This window comes from Elephantulus edwardii, unplaced genomic scaffold (assembly GCF_000299155.1).
Source record: "Elephantulus edwardii isolate Elephantulus edwardi_28Jun2011 unplaced genomic scaffold, EleEdw1.0 scaffold00009, whole genome shotgun sequence".
NCBI lineage: Eukaryota > Metazoa > Chordata > Mammalia > Macroscelidea > Macroscelididae > Elephantulus > Elephantulus edwardii.
Genome location: NW_006399759.1, coordinates 10,586,983 through 10,611,777, shown reverse-complemented (window position 1 = coordinate 10,611,777; position 24,795 = coordinate 10,586,983). Strand labels below are relative to the sequence as shown.

At 38.7% G+C, this 24,795-nt stretch overlaps 1 protein-coding gene and 1 pseudogene across 2 annotated transcripts in view; one reads left to right on the top strand and one right to left on the bottom strand.

Moving 5' to 3' along the window:
* ITSN2 (intersectin 2) overlaps positions 1-24,795 on the bottom strand; it is a 137,708-nt gene that overhangs the window by 87,935 nt on the left and 24,978 nt on the right. The window contains exons 2-13 of the mRNA XM_006880713.1: positions 24,631-24,723; positions 21,502-21,565; positions 20,117-20,280; positions 18,317-18,520; positions 18,056-18,152; positions 16,901-17,040; positions 7,643-7,706; positions 6,726-6,863; positions 6,203-6,288; positions 5,137-5,399; positions 2,418-2,567; positions 237-377 (exon numbers count right to left, since the gene is read on the bottom strand). Of these exons, the coding sequence (XP_006880775.1) occupies positions 237-377; positions 2,418-2,567; positions 5,137-5,399; positions 6,203-6,288; positions 6,726-6,863; positions 7,643-7,706; positions 16,901-17,040; positions 18,056-18,152; positions 18,317-18,520; positions 20,117-20,280; positions 21,502-21,565; positions 24,631-24,723 (1,604 nt within the window). The remainder of the gene's footprint in view (positions 1-236; positions 378-2,417; positions 2,568-5,136; positions 5,400-6,202; positions 6,289-6,725; positions 6,864-7,642; positions 7,707-16,900; positions 17,041-18,055; positions 18,153-18,316; positions 18,521-20,116; positions 20,281-21,501; positions 21,566-24,630; positions 24,724-24,795) is intronic.
* LOC102846570 lies at positions 12,126-13,077 on the top strand (annotated as a pseudogene). Its single transcript, XR_438831.1, has one exon. The product of XR_438831.1 is annotated as a stathmin-like (transcript).

Sequence of the window (24,795 nt, the reverse complement as noted above, 5' to 3'; positions counted from 1 at the left end):
TGGAATTTAATGTATACAGGTGTAAACATCTTCATTAAATAGTTATGCATAAATATTAAGGACGTCTCACTAGGTATCGTTAGCTGAGCTGTTGGGGGCTGAACAGATTTCATGACAAATATACACAAGATTGAGTTTATATAATTCTTTCTAGGAAGGAAGTCTATTAAACACTGAAGGGACTCATGACCCCAGAACTGCATGTATTTTAAGACATTTAGTAGTCAACGACTAACCTGGAGTTCAGATTGGAGCTGTTTGATTTCCATAATTTCCAGGTCACACTGCTTATCTAGGACTTCCAGCTCAGTCTTCTGTGTTTGCTTTCTGAGTCGGACATCCTGAAGTCTGCCAGAGATCTGCTGATGTTTGCCGTTCTACAGGAAGACAAATGCACATAAAATTCCAAGAAGAAAAGCTGCTCTTAGGAGAACAATAATTTAATTTAATTACATTTTAAAATACCTTTGATCTTTCATACCCCATGTGAGATAACTGCTGAAGACTAAACAGAATATATTTCAGCTTTGTCTGTTACACCAAAGACCAGTTATTAGCAGGAAACACAACCATTCTCAAAGCACAAGAGCTATGCTTTGTTAAGGAGAGAAAGCACAAATAAACTAAATTTTTCTGAATTTAACAATTGTAAGACAGAAGGCATTAATTCTTAATATTGAGATCAGTACTAATTTCAAAAAAGAACGAGGAAAAATATTTGCACATAACATTTCGTATTATCTTTTGTTATTAGCTTTAATTCCTATCCTTAATGTTGCCATTATAGTTAAAATTCCTTTCTAAGTAACTCTTCTTATGCAAGGAGTTCCAGTCCCTAAAATCCCTAACCTTCTAGAAGTACAAAGAAAGCCAGAGGGCAGAAACTCTTAAGAGGCTAAGAAGTAGAGGTAGGTAGGGTGGGAGAAACACGACTCCCAGTTGACAGTCACTGATAATGAAAGTTTTTACTGAAGAGTTATCATATTTGAGAAATACAAGCTAATGGGAACATGCCTGTGTCTGTTCTAGAACTCAGGCTATTATCGTCATCCTTTCTAAGTGTATGGACCTTTCCACACTCTGAACTTTTGTTACTTCTCATTAGTACTACTCCAGTTCTTGAGAGAAAAGTAATCAATCATCAGGTCTACTTCAATGATGTATGTTTTTCCAACTATATTTTTAAGGAAAAATATATAGACAAGAAGGAGGCTCTGGTGGCTTTGTAGGTAAAGAGTTGCTCAGACTACCCAAGCGCAGAGAGTCTGAATCTACCAGCTACTCCAAATGAGAAACATGGACAATCTCCTCCTGTGTAATTAACAGCCTCTGAAAACCCACTGCATGGTCAGCTGTGTGCCGGGGATGACTCATCAGCACATAATAACTAAACAACATACAGTTAAGATGATGGTTCAGATAGCCAAGTAACTGTTCAAAGAAGTTAAAAGCTTTAGGTCTGTTCTGTAATACTCGGACATCATTAAGAATTGTGACCTAAGTTCCTATTTATCTGAGCACATAAAATGGTACCTTTCTCATTGAAGAATACAAACATTCTTACTTCTGTATTTCAAGTTATCAACCCCATATACTGTTAGGTTGCATTTAAACAAGATCTAAATTTGGGTCTATCACATGACCACACACACTTCTCTTTAAAAAATCAAAAACAACCCAGCCCTGTAATAGCTGTCAAAAACTATTTGGGAGGAGGCTCCACAATGCAGGCTGGCCTATGGTGCTATTCTAGGGCTGGTAGCAGCATGGTATGCTGTACCCAGATTCTTCCAATCTTTTCACTTTGCATTTTAAACAAAATCTTTTACTGACGTGACCTTCTGACTTCTGAAATGTAGAACTGCAGACTTCAAGAACTGGAAGAGCTTTAGGTCAGCAGTTTTAAATCTTTACCAGCAGAACACTCACCCTCCCTACAACAAATCTTCGCTAAAACAGCAATGACAATGAAACTGCCAACTGTGTAGCTTCCCTGTTGTGAAATGGGGTGAGAGAAGAGCACTGCCTGGCTGTCCCAGCTTCCTCTCCCACCTTCTGGTCATCCCTCAAATGGCTGTCTTCCAGATGCCAATTTTAAATTACAATTGCCAACCTAGTGCAGGTCCTTTATCTCACACACGAGTAAACTGAGGCAAGGGCAGGTGAAATGTCTTGCCTATCAGTATTTAGTGAGTCAGCATCTGAACTGAAATTATAACCGAAGTCTCAACATTGTGAGCTCTCTTCTTTTTCATTAAACCACACTGGCCAATCTGTTAAAAGCACATATGAAAATAAGACTACTTAATAACAAGCAAACATAGTTTGTATTTATGAGATAGCTGTAACAACAATGACATTTTTCAACAGGCATTTCTAACTTCTTTCATATCACTTTTACATCAATTTAGCCATACCAGTGCTTCCAATTCCAGATGAAGACTCTTCTTTTTAGAGTTTAACCTGACAATTTCTTCCTGTTCTCTATTCCTTTGATTAAGAAGCTCCTGTCGACGAATTCTCTCCCATTCTAAACGACGCTGTCTCTCAAGTTCTTGTTTCGCTGCCTGAAAACAGTGACTTGAAATTAATTTTTAAATTCAATATGGGTGCCATTTAAAAATAAGACAGGATAAAAAATGTGGCGATTAGACAGTTTTTCCGCAGTTGGTGGGCTTTAGTGCTGAAGGCTAACGGGACACACTGAGCTTATTAAAAAGTCTCTGGGAGGTAGAAATAGTTCACTGGCTTGGATAACCTCAGCTGTAGGATTTGGTTCACTCAGAGCAACCAGGGAAGAAAGGCCTAGAGGTTGTTTTCCAATAGTAATTCAATGCAGACACGGAACCCCTTATAGAGAATAGTTCTACTCTGACATACATAGAGTTTACCTTGAGTAGAAATCAATTTAACAGGATTTGTTAGTACTGATGTTTAACAATGCAGTTAAATTAAAGACTCACTTTTCCACAAAAGTAGGTTCAACCATCAAGATTAAAAATAAAATTCTATTTTCTTAGGATGATCCTCTCATTAAAAAGCTCTGGTGGCCTATTGTTAAGAAGCTATGCTACAATCAAATGCAGTTCAAATCCATGAGCTGCTCCATGGAGAAGGATGGGCAATCTCCTCCCATGCAGTTAACCGTCTCTGAAAATCCACTGAAGGGTCAGCCATGAGTCGATTCCAACTCAAAGGCACCCAGCAACAATCCTCTCACTGTAGCTACTTTCTTTTTTGTAAGCAAAAAGATGACACCACAAATATAATTTTACTTTTAACCTGGCGATGGTGTTAGGTGCCATCTAGTCAATTATGACTCATAACAAGCTTATGAAAAACAGATCTGAATCTTGTCCTATCTGGTGTCATCTTTATGACGCTTGAGGCACTGTGCCAATTCAACTTGAAGAGCTTCCTCACCTTCTCTGATCCTCTAACTTTACCCACATGATGTCTGGTATCAGGGAAGAAAAAGACTCCAAAAACCTTCTATCTACATTATTTCAGTGACACTGGGTTTGGTGGTCTACCGGGTAAGGAGCTATGGTGCCAATCCAAAGGCAGTGGGAGCAAGCTGGCAATCTCCTCTTGTGTGATTTACAGCCCTTGAAAACCCACTGCAGAGCCAGCTATGTTGGTTCCAATAGCAATGAGTGAGTAATAACTAACTGTGCCCTAGTCTCCAATCCTTACAAAGTCTTCTTAGGGACTCAACACACCACTATTTATCTCAAAAACCTGTGCAAGATCATCATCCTAATTCTTTCTAGCCCTGTGGCTCCCTACTCTTGTCTCTCTGCATCTTTAATTCATTGGTCTCTTAATCTGAGTTGTTTAAATTTATTCTCTTTGTTCAAAGACCTGTTGGGACTAATCTGCTCTGCTTTACTGACCTTAATCCTCACTCAATTCCATTTTGCAATCAGCATTCTTTGGATGGAGATACCATCTAAAAAGACGTTTTAATACTCTGCCAGTCACCACAACAAGATAAAGGTAAATAATCTAGTAGAAAAATGGACACAGGATATGAACAGACACTTCACCAAAGAAGACATTCAGATGGCCAACAAGCACATGAAGAAATGTTCGAAATCCCTTGCTCTAAGAGAGATGCAAATCAAAACAACTATGAGATACCATCTCACCCCAGTCAGAATAGCAAAATTTAATAGAATAGCAAACAACAAATGCTGGTGAGATTGTAGAGAAACTGGAACCCTTTTCACTGTTGGTGGGAGTGTAAAATGATGCAACCACTGTGGAAGGCGGTATGGCGTTTTCTCAAAAAGTTGCAAATAGAGATACCATTTGACCCAACAATTCCACTACTGGGAATTTACCCTAAAGAAACCATAACTAACACCCAAGCAGATATATACACACCCATGTTTATTGTGGCTTTGTTCACAATAGCAAGGAGTTGGAAACAACCTAAGTGCCCATCAACAAACGAACGGATACAGAAGCTGTGGTATATTCACACAATGTAATACTACGCTGCATTGAAAAACGAGGTGCAGTATTATTCAAAATGGTTGACTCTGGAGAACATTATGCGAGTGAAGTATCCTAGTCACAAAAGGACAAATACTGCATGGTGCCACTGTTGTAAAACAGGACTGACCTCGGGGTTGGGGGGAGACTGAGAAAGATGGGTTTAATAATGTATACTGCATTGAAAGAGATAAGGGAGAAAACTGTTTAAAAGGGATATGTGATTAGGTATTTTTGTCATGACAGGAGTCCAGAGTGAAGGCTGCATAGTGGAGTGGATCTGGGGGGGAGGGACTGTAAAACAATGAAATAATTTTTCTTTTACTTTTCCGAGAGGGTAGTGTACTAGGGGGTAGGGTTGGAGGGGAGAAAAGTGGAACAATGAATGAATGGAAATCCAAAGTCTCTGTAAATTTTCGCTGAAATAAATAATACATTAAAAAAAAAAAAAAATCACAAAACTCTGCCAGTCTCCAACTGAAAAACCCCTCTCCAGCAAGAAGCCCTTTCCATCCACAAAAGGAAGAGCCAGGTTTGTAAAGGATAAGTAAGAATGAGATGAGGGGGAGGAAGAAGCATAAAGTGAAAGGCAATGAAAAGTGTTGATTTTCTTGTAAAACGAAATTGGATAATAACCTCGCGTCTCTCTATCTCTTTTCTCCTTTCCTCTTCCCGTTGTCTCTCCAGCTCCCTCTGTTTCTCCAGGCGTTTTTCTAGTTCAAGCTGCTTCTTCCACTCCTGCTCCTGCAGCTCCCGCTGCTTGCGTTCCCACTCCTCCTTCTCTTTCTGGGCCTTGCGCTCCGCCTCCCTCTGCTGCTGTTCCAGCAAGGCCTGCCGTCGCTTTTCCAGTTCCATGTTGCCTCGCTCATAGTTGGCTTTCCACTTGTCCTCAAAAGTAACTAAAAGAGATGGATATTCACATCCTCACCCAGTAAGAACCAATCTGGCCTCCACCGCTGCCAACCTTGCATGCATGTGAGTGCTAATATCACCCTTTAGAAATTTTTTGTAAGGAAACTCAACTTAAAAGCAAATAGAAAAAGTTTCTTCTTTTAATAGGAACATTCATTTAAAAAAAACAAACAAACCCTAAATAGGAATCTATTAATAAGAGAAATAATTTTACTCTCCCTGCCAATAAAAATTACTCCTCCAATTTTCTCAGCATTTTCTTCAAAAGCTATGTCAGACTCAATTTAAAAAAGAAGCTCAGGTGGGTTAGTGGGTAAGGAACTAATTGTCCACCCAAAGACAGGCAGTTTGAAACCACCAGTTGTTTCTCAAGAGAAAAACAGGCAATCCGCTCCCACTCAATGTGGGCTATATATTTCAGGACCTTTTTAAAGTATTTTAAAACATCTATATGTATTCTTCTTCAAGGCATATTTATACTTTGTTGACAGCTAAAGATGTAATCACAGAGCTTGCTATAATGATTCCACCTCAAGTGAGAGAACAGTTAACTGAGATTGGCTACCCCTGGGTCAAATGCATATATTATTATTTCTTCTTTTATATGATTCTTCATAATTTTAGCTCTCGTCATTTTATGCATAGCAATACTGACTCATTCGAAAAATAGTTTATTCGGTATACCATCTAAAATATTTTTAAAATGTGAAAATTCTAAATGTTAATTGGCAGTTCTACGTAAAAGTTCTAAGAACTCAGTTTAAATATACAACTTAGGCTTCAATGGTACCTGGTAATTTTTTCTGGGGTTCCTCTTCTTGCACTTTCTGGTATGTGGGCAGAGTTCCATTAATGGAATCAACTTGCTTTCCTCCTCTATGGAAAGCAAACAATAAACAAATTTAGCATCAGACTGTCTGAGAATGTTCAGACAAGCCTATCATCTGATAAAAGCAATATGGTATTTAGAGATATTCAAGGAACAGTGTGGTCTGTAGTTAGCAATGTACAGTAGCATAAGGGTCCTTCAACCAGACAGAACTTGATTTAAATTGTGGTTCAGCTAATTGCTGTTCTTGGGCAAGTTTATTTTTAATCTCTTCAATAATCAGTTTCCTTATCTCTAAAGTGCTAAGAATATACCTACTTCTCTAACATATACTCTTCTCAGTGCAACTCATTAAATACTTAAAAAAGCAGTGTAAATATTTAACTCTCCTCTAACCTACAGTAGAGGCTCCAGGAAATAGTAAAGTAATAATCTATCTGCCAGCCAATCAGAACGACGCTTCTTCACCTGCAGATGCACTCACCTGAAAGATGGAGGGACGAGCTCAGGAGGTAACGTCAGTGGCAGTGGCTGCCCGGCCTTGGCCATGTCGGTGAGGTGCATCGCAAGGATGAACTCCTCAGCCCTGAGCTGCCCATCACCATCAATGTCAGCCAGAGTCCTGCAGAAAATGTGAAAAGCCAGAATTTTAAAGAGAGAGCAAGCAGAAGAGTTCAGGGCAGAGTTCGGAGCAGAAGAGTTCAATATTTTGTGTGTAAATTAAGAATAATGATGACCAAACAGCTGAGTTGACATACTGTGATGAAATATAAGTATATTAGGGAAAATTATAGTTAATTGTTCCCTTTAATGTTTGTATTACAATGAATAGAGAAAAAGCTTTTGAAACAGAAAAGGAAGGATTTCTGAAAAGGTAGCCTGCCTTGTTTCAAGATAAATTTTATCAAATCATATGAGCTATACATTAAAAATGAGATATATTAAGAGCTGCACAGTAAAGTGTGTTTGGGGGACTGCATAGCAATGAAAGAACTTTTTGCCAAGAAAAAAGTGAACTGGGGGGAGCGGGAAGCAGGAAAGAAAATATGCAACAATGAATGAATGAAACCCAAGTTCTTTATAAACTTTCATTAAAATCTCAATTAAAAAAATGAGATAATCTGATTCTCCATAGCAGGAACTATATAAAGGCAAACAACAGTTTCATTTATAAAATAATAAAATGCCAAATTCTCCAGAATAACATTTTGCAAATTTAGATTTGCTTTTAAGGTCACATTAACTTTCAAATGGCTGCTTTTATAGAGCATCTTTGAGTCAAACTTTTACAGAATCTCTATTGCTATGAGTCAGAATCAACTTCAACAGTGACCCCAGCAACACATCTTTCCTTTGACAGGGGATGTATAATTGAAAAGCATAAGAAAGGGAGAAACTCACCAAATAGTAGCTAGCTGAGTTTGAGAGAGATTTGACTGGAGAAGGGCATTTCTAGCTTGAAATCCTAATTATTGAATAGGAAAAACAATTTTAAAAAGTCATTAAAGTCATGCAAACTTACACAGATACACCTACAAATGCACCTACTGACACAATAAAAACTTCTTCCTCACCATCTTTATTTTTTAGTAAAGTTTTAGGTTCTCTCTCTCACACACACACATACACAAACACACACACTATTAATATCTTGTATTACTATGGTACACTGTTTACAACTGATGAACCAACAGTGCTATAAATGGAGTGACAATATGCAGCCTTTTCAAACCAGCTTCCTTCTCTCAACAATATGCATTTCTGGTCTGTCCATGTCTTTCAGTGCTTGGCAGCACATTTCTTCTCATTGCTCAATAACATCCCAGTGTATGTAGGTATCCGTTTATCTACTCATCTGCTGAAGGTCAGCATGTTTGCTTCCATGTTTTAGCAATTATGAATCAGGCTGCTATAAAAACCACATATAGGTTTTTGGATACTTAAGTCTTAAACGTATTTGGGTAAATCTCGGAGCTAACTGGTATAGTGGAATTTTTAGAATGCAAAAGATTTTGCCAAATATACCATTCAGTAGCAATCAAAACACAAGCCCCTATGCCAAAGAGTTTGAGATCCAGTTAGTAGAATCAGGTGTTCTCCCATTTCCTTTCAGCACAGTGTACAATACCATGCCACCAGCAGAGTGTTGAGGGGCGAAGCTGTCAGCTCCCTTACACATCGAGTGACATCTTCAGATTCTCTCCTGGCTCTTCTGGAGTCCTCATGTTTCCAGCCTTTCTCTCCTCAACACTATTATTCCCCAAAGATTGTCTCTGTTCACACCCATTTCTAAGGCTTTAAATACCAACTAGAAGCTGATGATTCCCACACGTTAGATTTCTATTTCACTGAAAAATCCACTTACATATCTCAGGAATCTTAAATTAATCTAAAACTTTTCTCTCAGTTCCCATTCATCCCCTCTTCCTAATTTTCACCACAATCCATCTTCTCCCAATCTTTATAAATGACATCACTTCCATTCAAGCCAGAAACCCCAAAAGCAGCCTCAATCTTTCCTCCTTCTCTACTCCCAAGTGCCAAGAACTACAATTCTATCATTTCATGTCTAGGGATTTGTCTCAACCTCACTTTCCCAGAAAGGTCTTATCTGCCTACCCCATCACTCAATATACTTAACATACTTAGGCTTTTTTCTTTACAGCTCATAACACTATATGTAATGCAACATTTAGAGTCAGTAAGTGGTACAAAAAGAGTCCCAGTGATGTAGTGTGTTGTTAAGACTGCTATGTGACAGGCTAGTGGTTCAAATCTATCAGCTGCTCCACGGGAGAAAGAAAGATGGACTGTTTCCTCTGCTAAACACCTGGAGACTCACAAATCTGGTAAGATGCCATTCTGAGCTGGAATCAGTGCAACAGCAGTGGATTTGTATGGGGATTTTTAGGTGGGTGGGTAGTGCCAAGAGGTACTTACTTGGCTGATCATCAAAAGGTAGTTAAAAGTGTTTTTTAAAAGGTTTAGCACCCTACTTCCAAACCTGGGCCCTGGAAACCCTGAAGGACCATAGCTCTGTTCTGACACACATCAGTCACCACGTGAGCTGGTCATTCTAGCCCAACATTTATTGACTTGTTTTTGTGTTCTCCTATCCTGCTAATAATACCCACAAAGACAAAAATCTTGACAGCCTCATTCATTGATGTGTATCAATACTTGCCACATAAATGTATAATAAATATTACTAAAATAATGAACAAAAATGTAATCCAAAGTTCTTCTCTTTAGGGTGGAGTAGGGAGTGATCTGAAGGCTTCTGATGAAAAGAACAGCAGCTGGTATTTACTGAATGCTTGCCATGCATCACCACTCAACTCCTCTTCCCTCACTTTCTGTATCAGGCTTCGTGATCTGTAATGTTACCATCAGGATACTGAGCACACAGAAGCCCAGGAGCATGTTCCAGAACAGAAAAATCACTGTCGGCTTCCAGCTTTCCCTCTTGGTGAGCTGGTCTGGCCCTTCCTGGTCTATGGATGCAATTCTGTCACTTCTCCAGAGATGTCACCCAGCCGGTAAAGCAGGTGCTGCACTTGCCACCCCAGGGGGCTGCGGATGAGGAGGAGGGGGTGAGCTCCTACTGAGGTCACCCTAAGTCATGGCATGACCAAAGCAACTGTGCATGCAATAAGGGAAGTCTGCCACCACTTCCCCAGCAACAACTGCTCCCGTTCCCCAGGCAGCATGAACACAGCCGAGCCCACTGCTTCACTGAGTGCTGAGCACAGAGGCCTTGGTAATTAGAGTGATATAAAACAGACAAAATGTCGTGCATTATGACATGCATTTGTATCTTCAAATGATATACTTTTTATCCTCTTGTCTAACCTAATAGATGTTAACAGAATAGGCCACTTAAAAGAAATTACAAAAAGAAAGAAACAAAACCAAACAAAGAAAACCCTAGATAGAAATCAAAATGGCACCCAACTAGAAGCTCTGGTAGCACAGTGGCTACAGCACTTACTTGCCAACAAAACCCACCACCTGCATTGTGGGAGAAAAGATGTGGCAGCTGACTCCCCTAAAGGTTCATAGCCTTGGACAGCCTACGGGGACATTCTACTCTGTCCCCAGGGCGGCCATGAGTTGGAATTGACTCAACAGCAGTGGCTCTGGTTTGATTTTGGTTTTGTGTTGTAAGGAGTCCTCTTTTAATACAGAGGAGTAGGAGACTATTTCAGCCTGGAAAGAGTTCAGTGATTAATGTCTGAGCTCTTGAACAAAGATGGCTGAAAGAAGATCTGTTAGCATGCAGTAAATGGGGGGGATGAAATGTAAATGGCCAAGCCCTTTAAATGTGTACTGGCATACCATTTGACCCAACAATTCCACTACTGGGAATTTACCCTACAGAAACCATAACTGACACCCAAGCAGAGATATGCACACCCATGTTTACTGCAGCTTTGTTCACAATAGCAAAGAGCTGGAAACAACCCCAGTGTCCATCAACAAACGAATAGATAGAGAGGCTGTGGTATATGCACACAATGGAATACTACACTGCACTGAAAAACAAGGAACTCATGCAATATTATTCAAAATGGATGACCCTGAAGGACGTTATGCTGAGTGAAATATCTCAGTCACAAAAGGACAAATACTGCATAGGGCCACTGTTATAAAACAGGACTGACATCAGGGTTGAGAGAAGACAGAAAAGGAGGGGAGGAATGATGTATATTGCATTGAAACAGAGGAGGGAGAGAACTGTTTATAAGGGATATACGATGGGTATTCTTGTCATTACAAAAGTTCAGAGTGAAGCCTGCTTAGTGGAGTGGACTTTGGGAGAGGGATTGCATAACAATGTAAGAGTTTTTCTTTTCAAGGAGAAGTGTGACTTAGGGGGGAGGGAGTGGGTAGGGAGAAAAGTGCAACAATGAATGACTAGAAACCCTACCCTAAGTCTCTGTAAACTTTCATTAAAATTAATTTTTTTAAAAAAGTGTACTGGCAAAGTGTGAATAATGTAAAAGGGCTGCAAAGTGCCAGCAAATCACTCTTGTAAGAAAAACACACTAGAACATGCTATACTCTTGTTCTACCAATCCTTTGGCTATCCTATTTCCTCTGCCCGGAATGCTGTTCTTCCACACTTAGTCTGGTAATCTATTTACCCTCTATGATCTAGCTCAAATGTCATCAGCTCTGGGAAGCCGCCCTTGTATCTTCACAGTCACTTCCTCATCTATATGAATCACAGCCCTTTTCAAACCCTTAACCAATTACTGTGATTATCTGAGCTATACCATGAATGTTTCAAATGTATATAGATCATGTCTTCTCCTTCATATTCCAGTACTTAGAAAGGTGCAGAGAAAATATATGAACTCAGTAAATAGGTGAAGTAATGAATTGATCTATGCTGACGATTAAAGGTTTGGGGAAAGAAGAGAAGAAAATGACAAGGAGAAGTGGCAAAGTCCAGAAACTGCTACATTTGCTGAACACGGAATGCACATGTAAGCCCACCTTACCTGGGTGCTCAACTCAGTTTCAGAACACTGGAAATAAGCACTCTTTACAAAGAAAACTCTGAACTATGTATACAGCTATGTATAAGGATATATAGCCTGGGAAGTCTCAGAAAAGCATTCTCTCAAAAACGACAATATTCGGCTTTTCCTCTCTGGACCCAGACCTGGGGCACGTCCATCCCGGGGCGGTGCTGGTTGGCTCTGCCTCGCCTGGCTTTCCCTGCTTTAGTTTTCAATCTTTTAACAGTTGGGAACCTGTACTCGCACCATTTGGGTACAAACCTGAAGTCTATGACTCGAGGCCATAAAAAAAATTAACAAGGGATGTAGGGTCTTTTATGACTTAAGCTAGCAAATACAACCTAAAATCTAAAGGACTTGCCATACCAGTGGATTGCATAGAATACAATGCCAGTCTCTTGTCTTCTATTCACCATGGCTTCTTCTGACATCCAGGTGAAAGAGCTGGAGAAACGCGCCAGGCCAGGCCTTTGAGCTTATCCTCAGCCCACGGTCAAAAGAATCTGTGTCAGAATTCCCCCTTTCCCTCCAAAGAAGAAGGATCTTGCTCTGGAGGAAATTCAGAAGAAATTAGAAGCTGCAGAAGAAAGACGCAAGTCTCATGAAGCAGAGGTCTTAAAGCAGCTTGCTGAGAAAAGAGAGCGTGAGAAAGAAGTGCTTCAGAAAGCAATAGAAGAAAATAACAACTTTAGTAAAATGGCGGAAGAAAAACTGACCCACAAGATGGAAGCCAACAAAGAGAATAGAGAGGTACAGATGGCTGTTAAACTGGAGCGTTTGCAAGAAAAGGATAAGCACGTTGAAGAAGTGCAGAAGAACAAAGAATCCAAAGATCCTGCTGATGAGACTGAAGCCGACTAATTTGTTCTGAGAACTGGCTTTCTCCCCTTCCCCTTCCTAAATATCCAAAGACTGTACTGGCCAGTGTCATTTTCTTTTTTTTCCCTCCTGACAAATATTCTAGAAACTGATGTAGGACTCTATAGGTAGATCAGACTGTAAGAGGTTGTTTTAGGGGCTAAAAAGGAGAAACTGAAAAGTGTTTTACTCTTTTTCTAAAGTGTTGGAGTCTTTCTAATGTAGCTATCTTTCTTGCTGCATCTTTTCTACTTCAGTGCACTTGGTGTACTGGGTTAATGCCTAGTACTCTACTGGCTCTGTGGAAACATGTTTGTGAAAAGAGTATGTAGTGGCTTCTTTCAAAACTGTTAGATGCTGAGTATCTGTTCACACTTTTAAATCCCAGTTCTGTCCCAATTTTACCAGATACTACTGTACTTGAAAGGGTAATAAAGCTGCACAGTGATGTTGGTGAAAAAAAAAAACACACACACAAAAAACTGATAACATTCAAACTACCTGGCACATAAAAAGGAAAAACAAATCACTTTAGGGGTCATTTCCTTACTGCCAGGGTTCCCATTAACGTCCTTGAGCAGCACAAGCAGTGTGCATTGAGCTACTAACCCAGGAACTAGCAGTGAAACTCACCTAGTGTTACCACAGAAAAACGGCCCGGCAATCGGCTCCCACCGAAATCACAGGCAATGCAACCACAGGGAGTTGTTCTACTCTACTAACACACAAGGTTGTCACGAGCTGGAATCAACTTGACGGCAGTAAGGTCAGGTCTCCACTGTCATTCATCGTCTAACACACACCCACCTTTGTTTATACTGTGTACTGTTTCTATCATTGTCTGGTGCCCTCCACTCAGGCCCAATTCATTGCAATCCTATGTACATGAGAACAAAATCCTGTGCCGTTCCCACAATCTCTGCTGTGCTTAAAGCCAGTGCTGCACTCACTGTCAGTCCACCTCACTGAGGGTCTTTCCTTCAATGAACTTCTACTTTTCTAAGCAATGCTCTCTTCCAGAGATTAGCCCTCATGACAACATGCTCATAGTATATGTTGGCGGTTTTTGCCAATGAGTGACTCAGAGTGGACCCTCCAGCTGATTTTCAGAGGCTGTACATCGCAAGGGAGAAGACTGCTCATCTTTCTCCCTCAGAACAGCTGATGGACTCATGACTCCTTACCCACTTGTTGTATACCATCAAGTCAGAATCAATTCGTAGCTGACCTTTCAGCAGGTTTTCAGAGGCAGTTAATCACACAGACTGTCCATCCTTCACCAAGGAGCAGCCAGTAGATTTGAATTGTGAGCCTTTGGGATTACAGTGCAGTTTCTTACCACTAGGCTCCCAGCATTCCTCATTCACTGTTGTTGTTAGGTGCCATTGAATCAAGTATAAACCATAGCGAGACCCTGTGAACAATGGATCTGAATCCTGCACAACCTCACATTTTCTGACACACCTGTGCCCCTTGCAGCAGTCACCATGTCAATCTATCTGGCTGAGGAAGGGCCTTACTCACTCGGCCACATAAAATGTACTGATCTTAGCCAATACCCACAATAAGACAGAGGATGCTTCCAGTAAACAAGGAGGTTCTGGGCAAAACAACAAGACTGATTCCTTCACCATCAGTCAGGCTTCCCTGTTCATCAGCTATATGGGAATGAATTAAAGAGTACGTATTCTTTTATGCCTCATCCAGTACAATATCTATGAGAGCCATCAGTGATGTCACAGTATGAGCAGTTCATTTTTTAAATTGCTATTATTTTTCTCTATAAATATCATTTATTTACACACTCTTTCTGTGACGAATATTTGCCATAAACATTTCTCTACATGTTTTGTTAATCCACCTTCATCAATCTGAAAAAATAAATTTCTTTAAGGCAAAATATAAGAGTGAAAGAGACTCATTTTTTTCAGAGTGGCAACTGGCGGTACATTAGTGCCAAGTATGTTTTAAGAGCATTATCTCACAGATTCTAAGATGCCATTAAGCTGCACTATTATTTTATGTAACATTAAGAATGAAAAAGAAACAATGCCAATAAACCTATGATATAATGCTAAGACAAAGCTTATTGTAATTCACACCTCAATTTCCAGAGATGTTAAACCATTTTCAAAATAGCATGCCATTACACTATAATCCTGTTTCACACGATTTGATAAAAATGTTACAGAAAATTTTAACGATTATATGTCTGGCACTTACAGAAAAACATATATGTAAAATATGGAATATAAGAATAAGACAATAATTCATAAACTTATACCAAATTCAAGAACTAGATCACTCTCAATGCCTGGAAGCTACATGTGTCCCTCAACTTTATATGGCCTTCTTCATATGAAGTGAACAAAATTAATAAAATTTTAGCTTAATTCACTTGCTTTTTAAAAAAAAAAAGTTTGCATCATATAATAATGCATCCTTAAAAGAAATATAACATAGTTTTACTTGCCCAATCAATTCTAAAAGTCTTACTCTCTGGCGCCACTTAACAACTAGGGGTTCCATTCCCTTGCTTCACAGGCTACATTACATTCTACAAACATGCTTGTGCTCTTCGTTCCGGATATTCCCTCTGTCCTCCTCTAATGCCCCCACTTTCAATCTCGTATTTGTTCAAATCCAATTCTTCAATGATGGAGTTTAACTGTTCCCTTTCTACAAGAGATTCTCCCTATTTCCTCGGCATTCCTATATGCTAGTCTGTATTTCTTAATATTTTAGAGTTATATTACTTTTTAAACATTTATTTATTTACTCTCCTCAAAATCACAATTAACAGCTAAATTAAGGAAGACTAAGGAGAAGGAATGATATTATGAGTCGTCTACGACATGATGGCACTTAACAACAACAAGGAAAAGGAATAACTTGCATTATACAGATGACACAAATTACTTACTGAAACTAAGGAGGGTCTGAATCATTTGCTGCAGAGCATAAAGGACTATAGTTTGCAATATGGATTGAAGCTCAACGTCAAGAAAATGAAGATTCTCACCACTGGGCCAACTTGACAGCACATGATAGATGGTGAAGATACTAAGGTTAATAATTTCAGCCTGCTCAGACCAACAATCAATGGCCCCAACAGTCAAGAAATCAAAAGACAAATTGCTCTGGGGATGGCTGCTGTCAGGGATCTTGGAAAAGTGCTGGAGAGCAACGATGTCAGCCTATAGACTAAGGTACACCTAATCAAGGTCATGGTCTTCACAATTACTTGCTATGCATCAGAGGGCTGGACATTGACAAGGATGACAGAAGAATTAAGGCCTCTGAGTTGTGGTGCTGGAGAAGAGTATTGAACATACCATGGACTTGGAGGAGAACAAACAGTTCTGTCCTGGAGAGGGTGAAACCAAAGTGCTCCTTGGAGACAAGGATTGTGAGGCAGAGTCTCACATACTTTGGGCATGTAGTCAGAGGGACCAGTCTTTGGAGATGATGTATCATGCTTGTAAGGGTCGAGGGACAGTGAGTACAGGCGAGGAAGACCCCAGATGAGATGGACTGATAAGTGATTAAATGGACTGATAAGTGGGGTAGTGAGAGTGGGTTTGTTAGAGTCGGAGATCGTCTCAGGATAGAGCAGGATTCAGAGCTGCTGTGCATAAGTGCCCTATTAGTCATAGTCGACAGCACTTAATAACAACAAATAATCACAATTTAGTGCTGAGTGAAGACAGGGAGGTGAGAATAAAAAGATGTGAACTCTATTATTCTCCATTTATAATCCCTTTGCTATCCTCAATCAATCAGTAGTTTGGATAATGATGACGACTGGATTCAAGGGTTCTACAGGGATTAAGGTCAAGACTTAGGGTCATATTTTGGGTGCAGCATTAATGGATGAGCACTGCTCTGCTGAGTCCAGTCACAAAGGACTCAATCTCATCCCTGAGAATGGACAGGGAGCTAAAGATAAGTGCCACACATTCTCCCTTATCCCCGAGTTATGCCATTCACTGCAAAGCTTAAAGGATGAGGACTGATCTTTTCAAGGAAGAGGTTTCTTATTCAAAAGACTAGGTGTTCAATTTGTTCATAAGAATTTTAAAGAAACTCATCAAGAACTGTTGAGCCTTTAATTCATGCACAACTTATAATATTTGTATTATAACGGAATATCTTCTAAATTATTTGGGTGTTAAAACTTGTACTAAACAAAGTACAAGCTCAAGTAAAGCTTTTTCAATAGTCCATATTAAAAAGACTTCTCTTATACTCTCAAGCACTTCACAGCACTTACCTGAGAGATAGCCACTCATGCTTTTGTCGAGACTATTAAATTTCTGCCGATATTTTAATCTTGAAGGCTGAGGAACTGCCCACTCTGAGGTTCCAGTCTTGGGCGAGTTCCCCGAGAGTGATGCAGTTGAGGAAGTAGAACTGTAACAAAATAATTTGATTGCTGTCACTAATAAGTATCAAATTAAACTTAATAGAGAAAACACATTAAGAATCATACCTTACATAATACAATAGTAATGGATTTTGGATTTGCTAGTGGAAAAAAATTCAAGTTATTATCTTTATTTTTAATAAAGCAGATACTCACATGAAGCATGAAACTCATTAAGATTACTGTACGTCAAGAACCCATTAAAGTCAAGGCCTTGCATTATGCCAGGACATCACTCCCAATCCTCACAATAAACAGAAAAGATACCATTATCTCCATATTTCAAACAGGTAAGTTATGGCTCAGTGATGTTAACAAAACCTGTCGTGAGTCACATGGTCACCGGGTGCTTAACCTAAGATCCAAATGTTCTTCTGGGTCAAAGGCAACACACATAATAATTTGCTTTAAAGAGCACTATAGTAATTTGGATGAGGGAACTCTGGTGACCTTTTGATAAGGAGCTGTGCTGCCAACCTGAAGGCACTCAGTTCAAATCCACAAGCTGCTCAAAAGGAAAAAGATAAAGCAATCTTCTCTCATGCAATTTACAGCCTCTGAAAACCTGTTGGTGGGTCATCAGGTAATAATGGTGAGGAGCTCTGAATGTTTAATGCTTTTGTGTGTGATAAATTTTAAAAGATATTCAATCAGCAGAATTTTCTTAAGAAAGAATGAACCTATATAATTACTATGAGACATATTTTCCTAAGCATATTCATTTTTTCTAAAGGAAAATTCAAAGTTTTGGAGGGAAAGAGAATTCCAAAAATAGCAAAACATCTGTACTCTCTACTACATTCTTAAAAGTAAAGTACAGTAATTATAAAAACAAAAACACAGAGAAAACTACTTTACGTGAGTTGTAAGTAGAACATTTACCCTAAGCCTTTATATTTGGCCATTGTAAAGTAAAGCTTGGATAAGCTCTGAACTTTAAAAGAGTTGTGTTATACTTACTGAAAGGAGAAAAAAAAAGAAATATTATATATACATACATACCTGCTAGATCCTAAATCAATCAGAGACTGCGCCTTCTGTATACTAGCACCACCAAATCCTCCCATCATTAGACTGTATGACGACGTGTGAGGCAATGCTGGAGGGGTTAAAAGGAAAGAGAAAATAAAACCCTAAATAACCAGGTAAGAAAAGCTTAGCAGTTTTACAAATTATGAAAGAAATATGCATCTATCTGGACACAAGGATAGCAGTTTCATTTCTTCATATGACACACTGACTCACTAGCCAGAAGGGACTTACTTGAAGAAGAATAAGGAATGGACAAAGGCTGAATGAGACTGGCGGTTCCATTTGGTAATGACGATGTGCTAACAGAAGGCACTAGGGGAGCGGGCATCATCAAGGGAGGAAGAGTGGTCCCTGACGTCGCCGAGGACAAGGGGGTTATAGGTGCAACTGGAGGCAGTGGCTGAGGAATGGATAGATTGGGCATGCTTCCCATTCCTAAAACAAGAGAGAACATTAGTTCATGCCAATACATCAATAATAGAGCGCACACCAGTAAAAGAGTTTACAGAAGGCAGCACCATGTGCTCATAAAAATCCTATGGGTTTCAAATGATCTGTTCTTAGAAAAGTCCCCAAAGTAGATGTGACCTAGATGTGAGGTAGGTAAATTACTGCTTTTAATATCAACAGCGTGATCTCTGTGGAACAAGAGAGTGACTCCGGAGTTGGAAATCCTCTTCTCTCATCATGAAGAAATTAAATTTGCAATTATTTTAAGCAGGCTTTCCCAGTCAAAGGAACATGGTGAGAGGTGGTGTTTTGCAGAAAGGCAATAAATTGAATGTTGCCAAATTAGTTAAAACATGTGTGCGTGCACACACACATGAACATCCTAAATAATAAAAAGCAGGCTCTAACTACTCTTTGGGAGAACCATTTATGCATATGCATTTTTTTGCAAGAAGAAAATGTGCTACAAAATTTTGTATTTCTTTCAAGTAAGATATGAATTCAAAGACAACTGTTTAAAAGAAACAAATGACAGTTTTAATTCATTTATTAAGTGCAGAATACCAAGTACAGTGTACAAAGAATGGCCACATAATGATTTGGTATTTAGCTCCAGTGCTCATTGCAATACTTAACTAATAAGAGTATTTTAAGATTAGGGCAGGGAGAAAAGTGCAATAAAGAATGAACGGAAATCCAAAATCTCTGTAAATGTTCATTAAAATGAACAAAATAAAATTTTAAAAGAAGAGTATTTTAGGATTTAACAGAGGAAAAGGGACTGGCTTCGTATACACAGAGTTACCTAATTGAACATTCCATTCAAAATGAGTACTTCTCACATATAATTAATAAGGAACTGGCTAATTAAAATTAATGGAAAACATACCAACTGGCTGCTCTAATGAGTGTGTAAATTAATTAGCACCAAGTCAACAACTTTTTTTCCCCTTTATTTGTCTAATTAACCTTTAACTTATTCTATTTAAATATAATTTAAAATTATCTCCCAATTTAAACCATTTCGAGTGAGTTTAAAATTGTTGAAATTTTTTTCTAGTTAGTAATTTATAGGAACTCTGGCGGCCTAGTGGTAAGGAGCTGAGCTGCAATCCCGAAGGTGTACAATTGGTATCCACCAGCTGCTCCATAATAGAAGGATGGGTAATCTCCTTCTGTGCAATGAAATGCCTCTGAGAACCCACTGAAGGGTCAGCTATGGGTAGGTTTCAATTCGACAGCACTCAACAAGAAGTCATACATAGCATGGAGAAAAGCACTCAAGAATGGTATTTAGGATCAGCGATAGCTAGGGCCACCTTATAGCTTATTACCCAGCTAGGAGCTGTGAAGGGGACACTAACTGAAACAGCATCACAGGACTATCTGTGGAAAACTGGGACCCATGGACATCCTAGCTATAAAAATGAACTTAATGTTTCTTTTGTCTTAGACATGAAAATTAACTTGGAGTCTGGATTGCCATTTTGTGCTACTAAATCTTCACTTTATCTCTAAGTATAATGCTTAGGAAGCAAAATTAACTATGAAATGTAACAAATTAAAGTACTAAATACTTACCAAAGCGAGCAGAAAGCAAAGGAGAGAACATAGGGGGTTGCTTCATAATAGGAGGAAGGACCACGGGCAACTGTTGGCCTTGAAGCTTCAGCTTGATGAGTTTCATAGCTATGGAGAACTCCTGCTGATCCATCTTCCCATCCTTGTTCAGGTCTGACAAAGTCCTAAAAGAAGGAAGTGCGTAGACTAGCATGTAGGAATGATGTTAAGAAAACCAACCTCAGATTTTGGTTGTTATCAGAGAAAAAGAAACAATGAACATCCCAGGTAGATCATCATTATCGTTTTTTGCTGTGTTTTTTTTTAAAGTGTCATATACACTCACACACATGGGCATGTGTATAAATAAGAAAATATTACTATAATAATAAGATATTAATATGTATATACAGAAACATGAATATTCATAAACATCCAAATTAATATTATATGCATATGTACAAATTCATATGAATATGTATTAATGCATACATGTTTAAATATGAATATGCAGAAATAATATTATATTAATAAATACAAATAATAAAAGCCCCAAACCAGTACACTAAGAAATACTGAAAAGGGACTGGAGAGCATTATATAAGTGAACTAATTCAGTCCCGTAAAGACAAATATGGTATAAGACCATTACTGTATAATGTGAATGAGGAGCCAAGCGGTGAGGGAAGGCAGGGCTGGGGAGTGGTGGTGGGTGGAGGGAGAGGTGGTAAAGGAAATGGGAAAGATCCCATGGGAAAAATAATGTAAATAAACTAGTATAAAATTTTTATTTTAAATTAAAAGAAATACTGAAAAGGGACAGTGTCTAATATAGCATAGCCAGTCTACAGAGACTGGCGAGACCTCCGAGATGAAGTATACTAGTGTGAATGGAAAGAAATCATTCAAGAGCATAGTAACTACAAATACAATTTATCCTTTTGCTTAAATATTTGTTGAATGCATGTTATATAATTGGTTATTGGTAATGGGAATAATCCATGTATACTGATGGGGCAGGCTCTTAGTTATTACGACTGTATCAAAAAATAAAACCCCAGTATTACGAAGAGTAATGTCTGAAGGTAGAAACACAAGAAAAGTATAATTTGGTGTTTACAGATGATGACATAGCTAAGAAATAATAGAAAAAAGGATTGTTTACATTTCCCCCCAAATATAAAGAAATAAGACTCTAAGGATGTGCATATTGCCTTCTTTACTTAGAAATTCTAAGGTCATGAGAAATTTGTCCTATAGAATAAAATCCCAATTATTTTCAAACACTTACTCAATGAAATCTATTTTCAAAAAAAAGAAATACTCTTACTTAAGAGCAATGGACTAAACTTGAAAAACATCTTTCAGGTAGCACTGTAAGTTCACCTCAAAAGAGAACACTTTACCATATTTCCGCCAAGACAGGAGCTGGCAGGCCTGACTGTAAGAAAAAGGTCCGCGCTTGATCACCTATAGGTGAGAGAAACGAAAACCACACAGTACATTACTCCAGTATCTATTAAATATAATTGGGGCATATGCTAATGAGTTATAATTTTATTTCAAGGCATCAAAACCTAAATCAAACTGAAATAACATATTAAAATACATTTCTAATACGGACCAGATACTTAAAAAGTCACAAGCTAAAGATTATACACATTATTCAGTGATGAAGGATCACATTATCTTTGTTTTCTCACAATTGGGTATTATTTGATAAGAATTCTATTAAAGAAAAGGTGTAATTAGTAATTACACAGAGAACACTATTCTTTGTAAAAGCTCAGTATAAAAGGTGCCAAGTAAGAGGAAGCAGTTGTCTGTGGGTGTCTGACGCACACTGCTCTGTCCTGCGAGATAGGCCAGGAATACAAGACTCTCACTGTACTCTACCTGAGTCAGATCTCAGTGCTGGGTTTGCAGCAGGCATCACTGAAGGGATGAGGTAATATCTCTCCCCAGGAAAAGGAATACACTCACTTACTGCTTGCTACAAAATGGGATGCTCCCTCACACTCAGTTGCTTCACTTTAATACATCCACTGTGTGCCCAGCACCCTCCTGGGCTCTCTGCATCAACCCCAAGGGGCTTGAGGAACAAAGAGGTGAGGCAGAATTATGCTGATACAGGTGCTAGTTGTGGTGGTTAGACGCAGTCAAGTCAACTATGAACAGTAGATGGAAATCTTGCCGTATCCTGTGCCATTCTTACAATCTCAGCCATGCTCAAGTACGATTGCAGTCACTGCATTAATCCATCTCGTTGAGGATCAGCTTTTAGAGCATTAGTGACAAACAGGAAGACCCTCAACGAGATAGAACAACACAGTGGCTGTGATAACAAGCTCAAGCAGAACAGCGACCATGAAGATGTGGTGAGGCAACGATCGCTGTACAGAGGGATGGCCATGAGCGGGAACGTACTTGGTGACAGCTAACAACAACAACAACAAAGTTGCTAGCTGTGCTATGAGTTATAAACTCCTGACTCCAGAATCTCAGATCCTCTGCCACCATCTACAAAACAATGCTAGGGAACTTATTAACTTATAAATAGGATCATCAAAAGGCAGCCTGGTGGTTCTAGAAATGGTTTGTGCTTGGCTGCTAACTTAAGATTTGCATTTAACACCCATCCAGCAGTGGTGTGAAGACCTAGCAGTAGTCGACTTCTTTAAAGACTGCAGCCAGGGAAACCCTATGCAACTCTAACACCTAGAGTCCCCATGAATCAGCTCCACAACTACTGGCTGGCTGGTTGGTTTGAAAGCAATCAAAGCCTGGCCCTGACACCAGGTAAAGTACTGTTGCTGTTGTTGTGTACCATCAAGTTGGAACCAACTCATAACTAACTCTCCAGTAGGCTTTCAGAGGCAGTTTATCACATGGGAGAGACTACCCATCTTTCTCTCATGAAGCAGCTGGTGGACTCACACCGCATGCCTTTGGGTTGGCAATGCATAACCCCCCTACTGTTATTATTATAAAGTACACGTAACTTAAATTATAGTGGCTAACATCCCAAAGAGTTCTGGTGGCACAATGGTTAAGCAATTACCTGCTAACTAAGAAGCTGGAAATAAGAATCCACCAGTCACTTCCAGGGAGAAAGATAAACCAGTCGGCATCAGTAATGATTCCAGTTTTGGAAACCCTGTGGGACAGTTCCACTATGTCCTTAGGGTCACTATGTTAATGCCAACTAGTCAGGTTCAAGTCAAGGGGTGGCCCAGTCACCCAAAAGCACCTTGAAAGATCTGGAGTTCTGCTCCCAAAAGTTCACAGCCTTGACAACCCTACTGAACAAACATGGGGTCACCAGAGATTTGCTTGAAGGCAAGTAATTTGGTTTAGGTTAACAGTTGGATGCAAAAGACAGGCTCAATAGTTTCAATGTCCAGATCAAACATGTACCTTCTTGGTGAGCTTAGGGAAATTACATAAAATCTCTTAAGGCTCAGTTTCAACATTCTTAAATACAGTCAACAGTATTATCTGTCATGCAGGCTTCTTGTGAAGCTTAAATGGAATAAAGTATTTAGCATAACACTTCATTTACAAGATACACTTAACAAACGATGGTCATTATGGTTACCATTACAGTAAACCCCAGGGTTACTTAGCTGACTTAGGGATAATTTATACTTGCTCTCTACTGACATATAAACCTGTCCTCACATTGACAAATGACCAAACCCTAGTGGAAACAAATTTTTTATCCGAATCACCTTCACATGCTGCATATGTAGCTTTTAAATCACTGAAAAAGCTCCAAGCCTTTTCTTACAACTAAAATAAGGCTAAATCAGAAACATAAGCACCTGTTCCAACTTAGCTATAAATATGAATTAAACACAATTATTTAGAAGGGAACAAATCTGATTCATAGTGAATGAGAATACATAGTGAATACTATGAGTAAAGCATTACAATGCTTTGCTACAAAAAGAAGTTTCATTTATGAAAGAGACACATAAATCATCCTTAACTATCTTTCTTCAAAACAAGGGTTATTATATGTAATCGGTGCTTGGTATGGCTTCAAGAAGAGTTAGTATTATGAAAACAGATTCCCAAGGGAAAAAAATCTAGATTATTTTTTAACAAATGAATTTGATAAATATTTTTACAGTAATACAGTAACCCTGATCATTATATTAACACAACATATTAAAATAGCACACCAATAAATATGCTTTAAAAACTAAAAGTCTCAATATTTTATAAAATAAAAGGACACATTTCTCAAGTGTTAAAATGTGAAACTGTATAATTAAAGAAAAATTCCTATCATTTGGAATCCTGAAAAAGATTTTCGATATGCTAAAACTAAAACTCCAAATTAAGATAGCTTCAGGAAAAATAAACCAGCATTTTAGAAAAACAATTTCTAGAATTTTGATTGATAGCAATGTTAACACTTTCACAATGCAAAACAGACGGCAGTCAAATTAAAACTCCTTTAAGAGATATAAAAAGGACTTTAATTCATAAACAAAATGTACTTAAAACACCCAAACTAACAAACCAACCTGTTATGTAGCCTCCTGATGGTTTGAGGTTATCAAATTGTTTGTCATGTTTCGTCCGCTCTTCAGAAGTAATAGCCCACATGTTTGGCCCTCCTAAATAAAGTGTAAGAGAAAAAGAAATTAGAAGGTGAGCATGTAAACATGCTCAAAATACAATCTGAAATG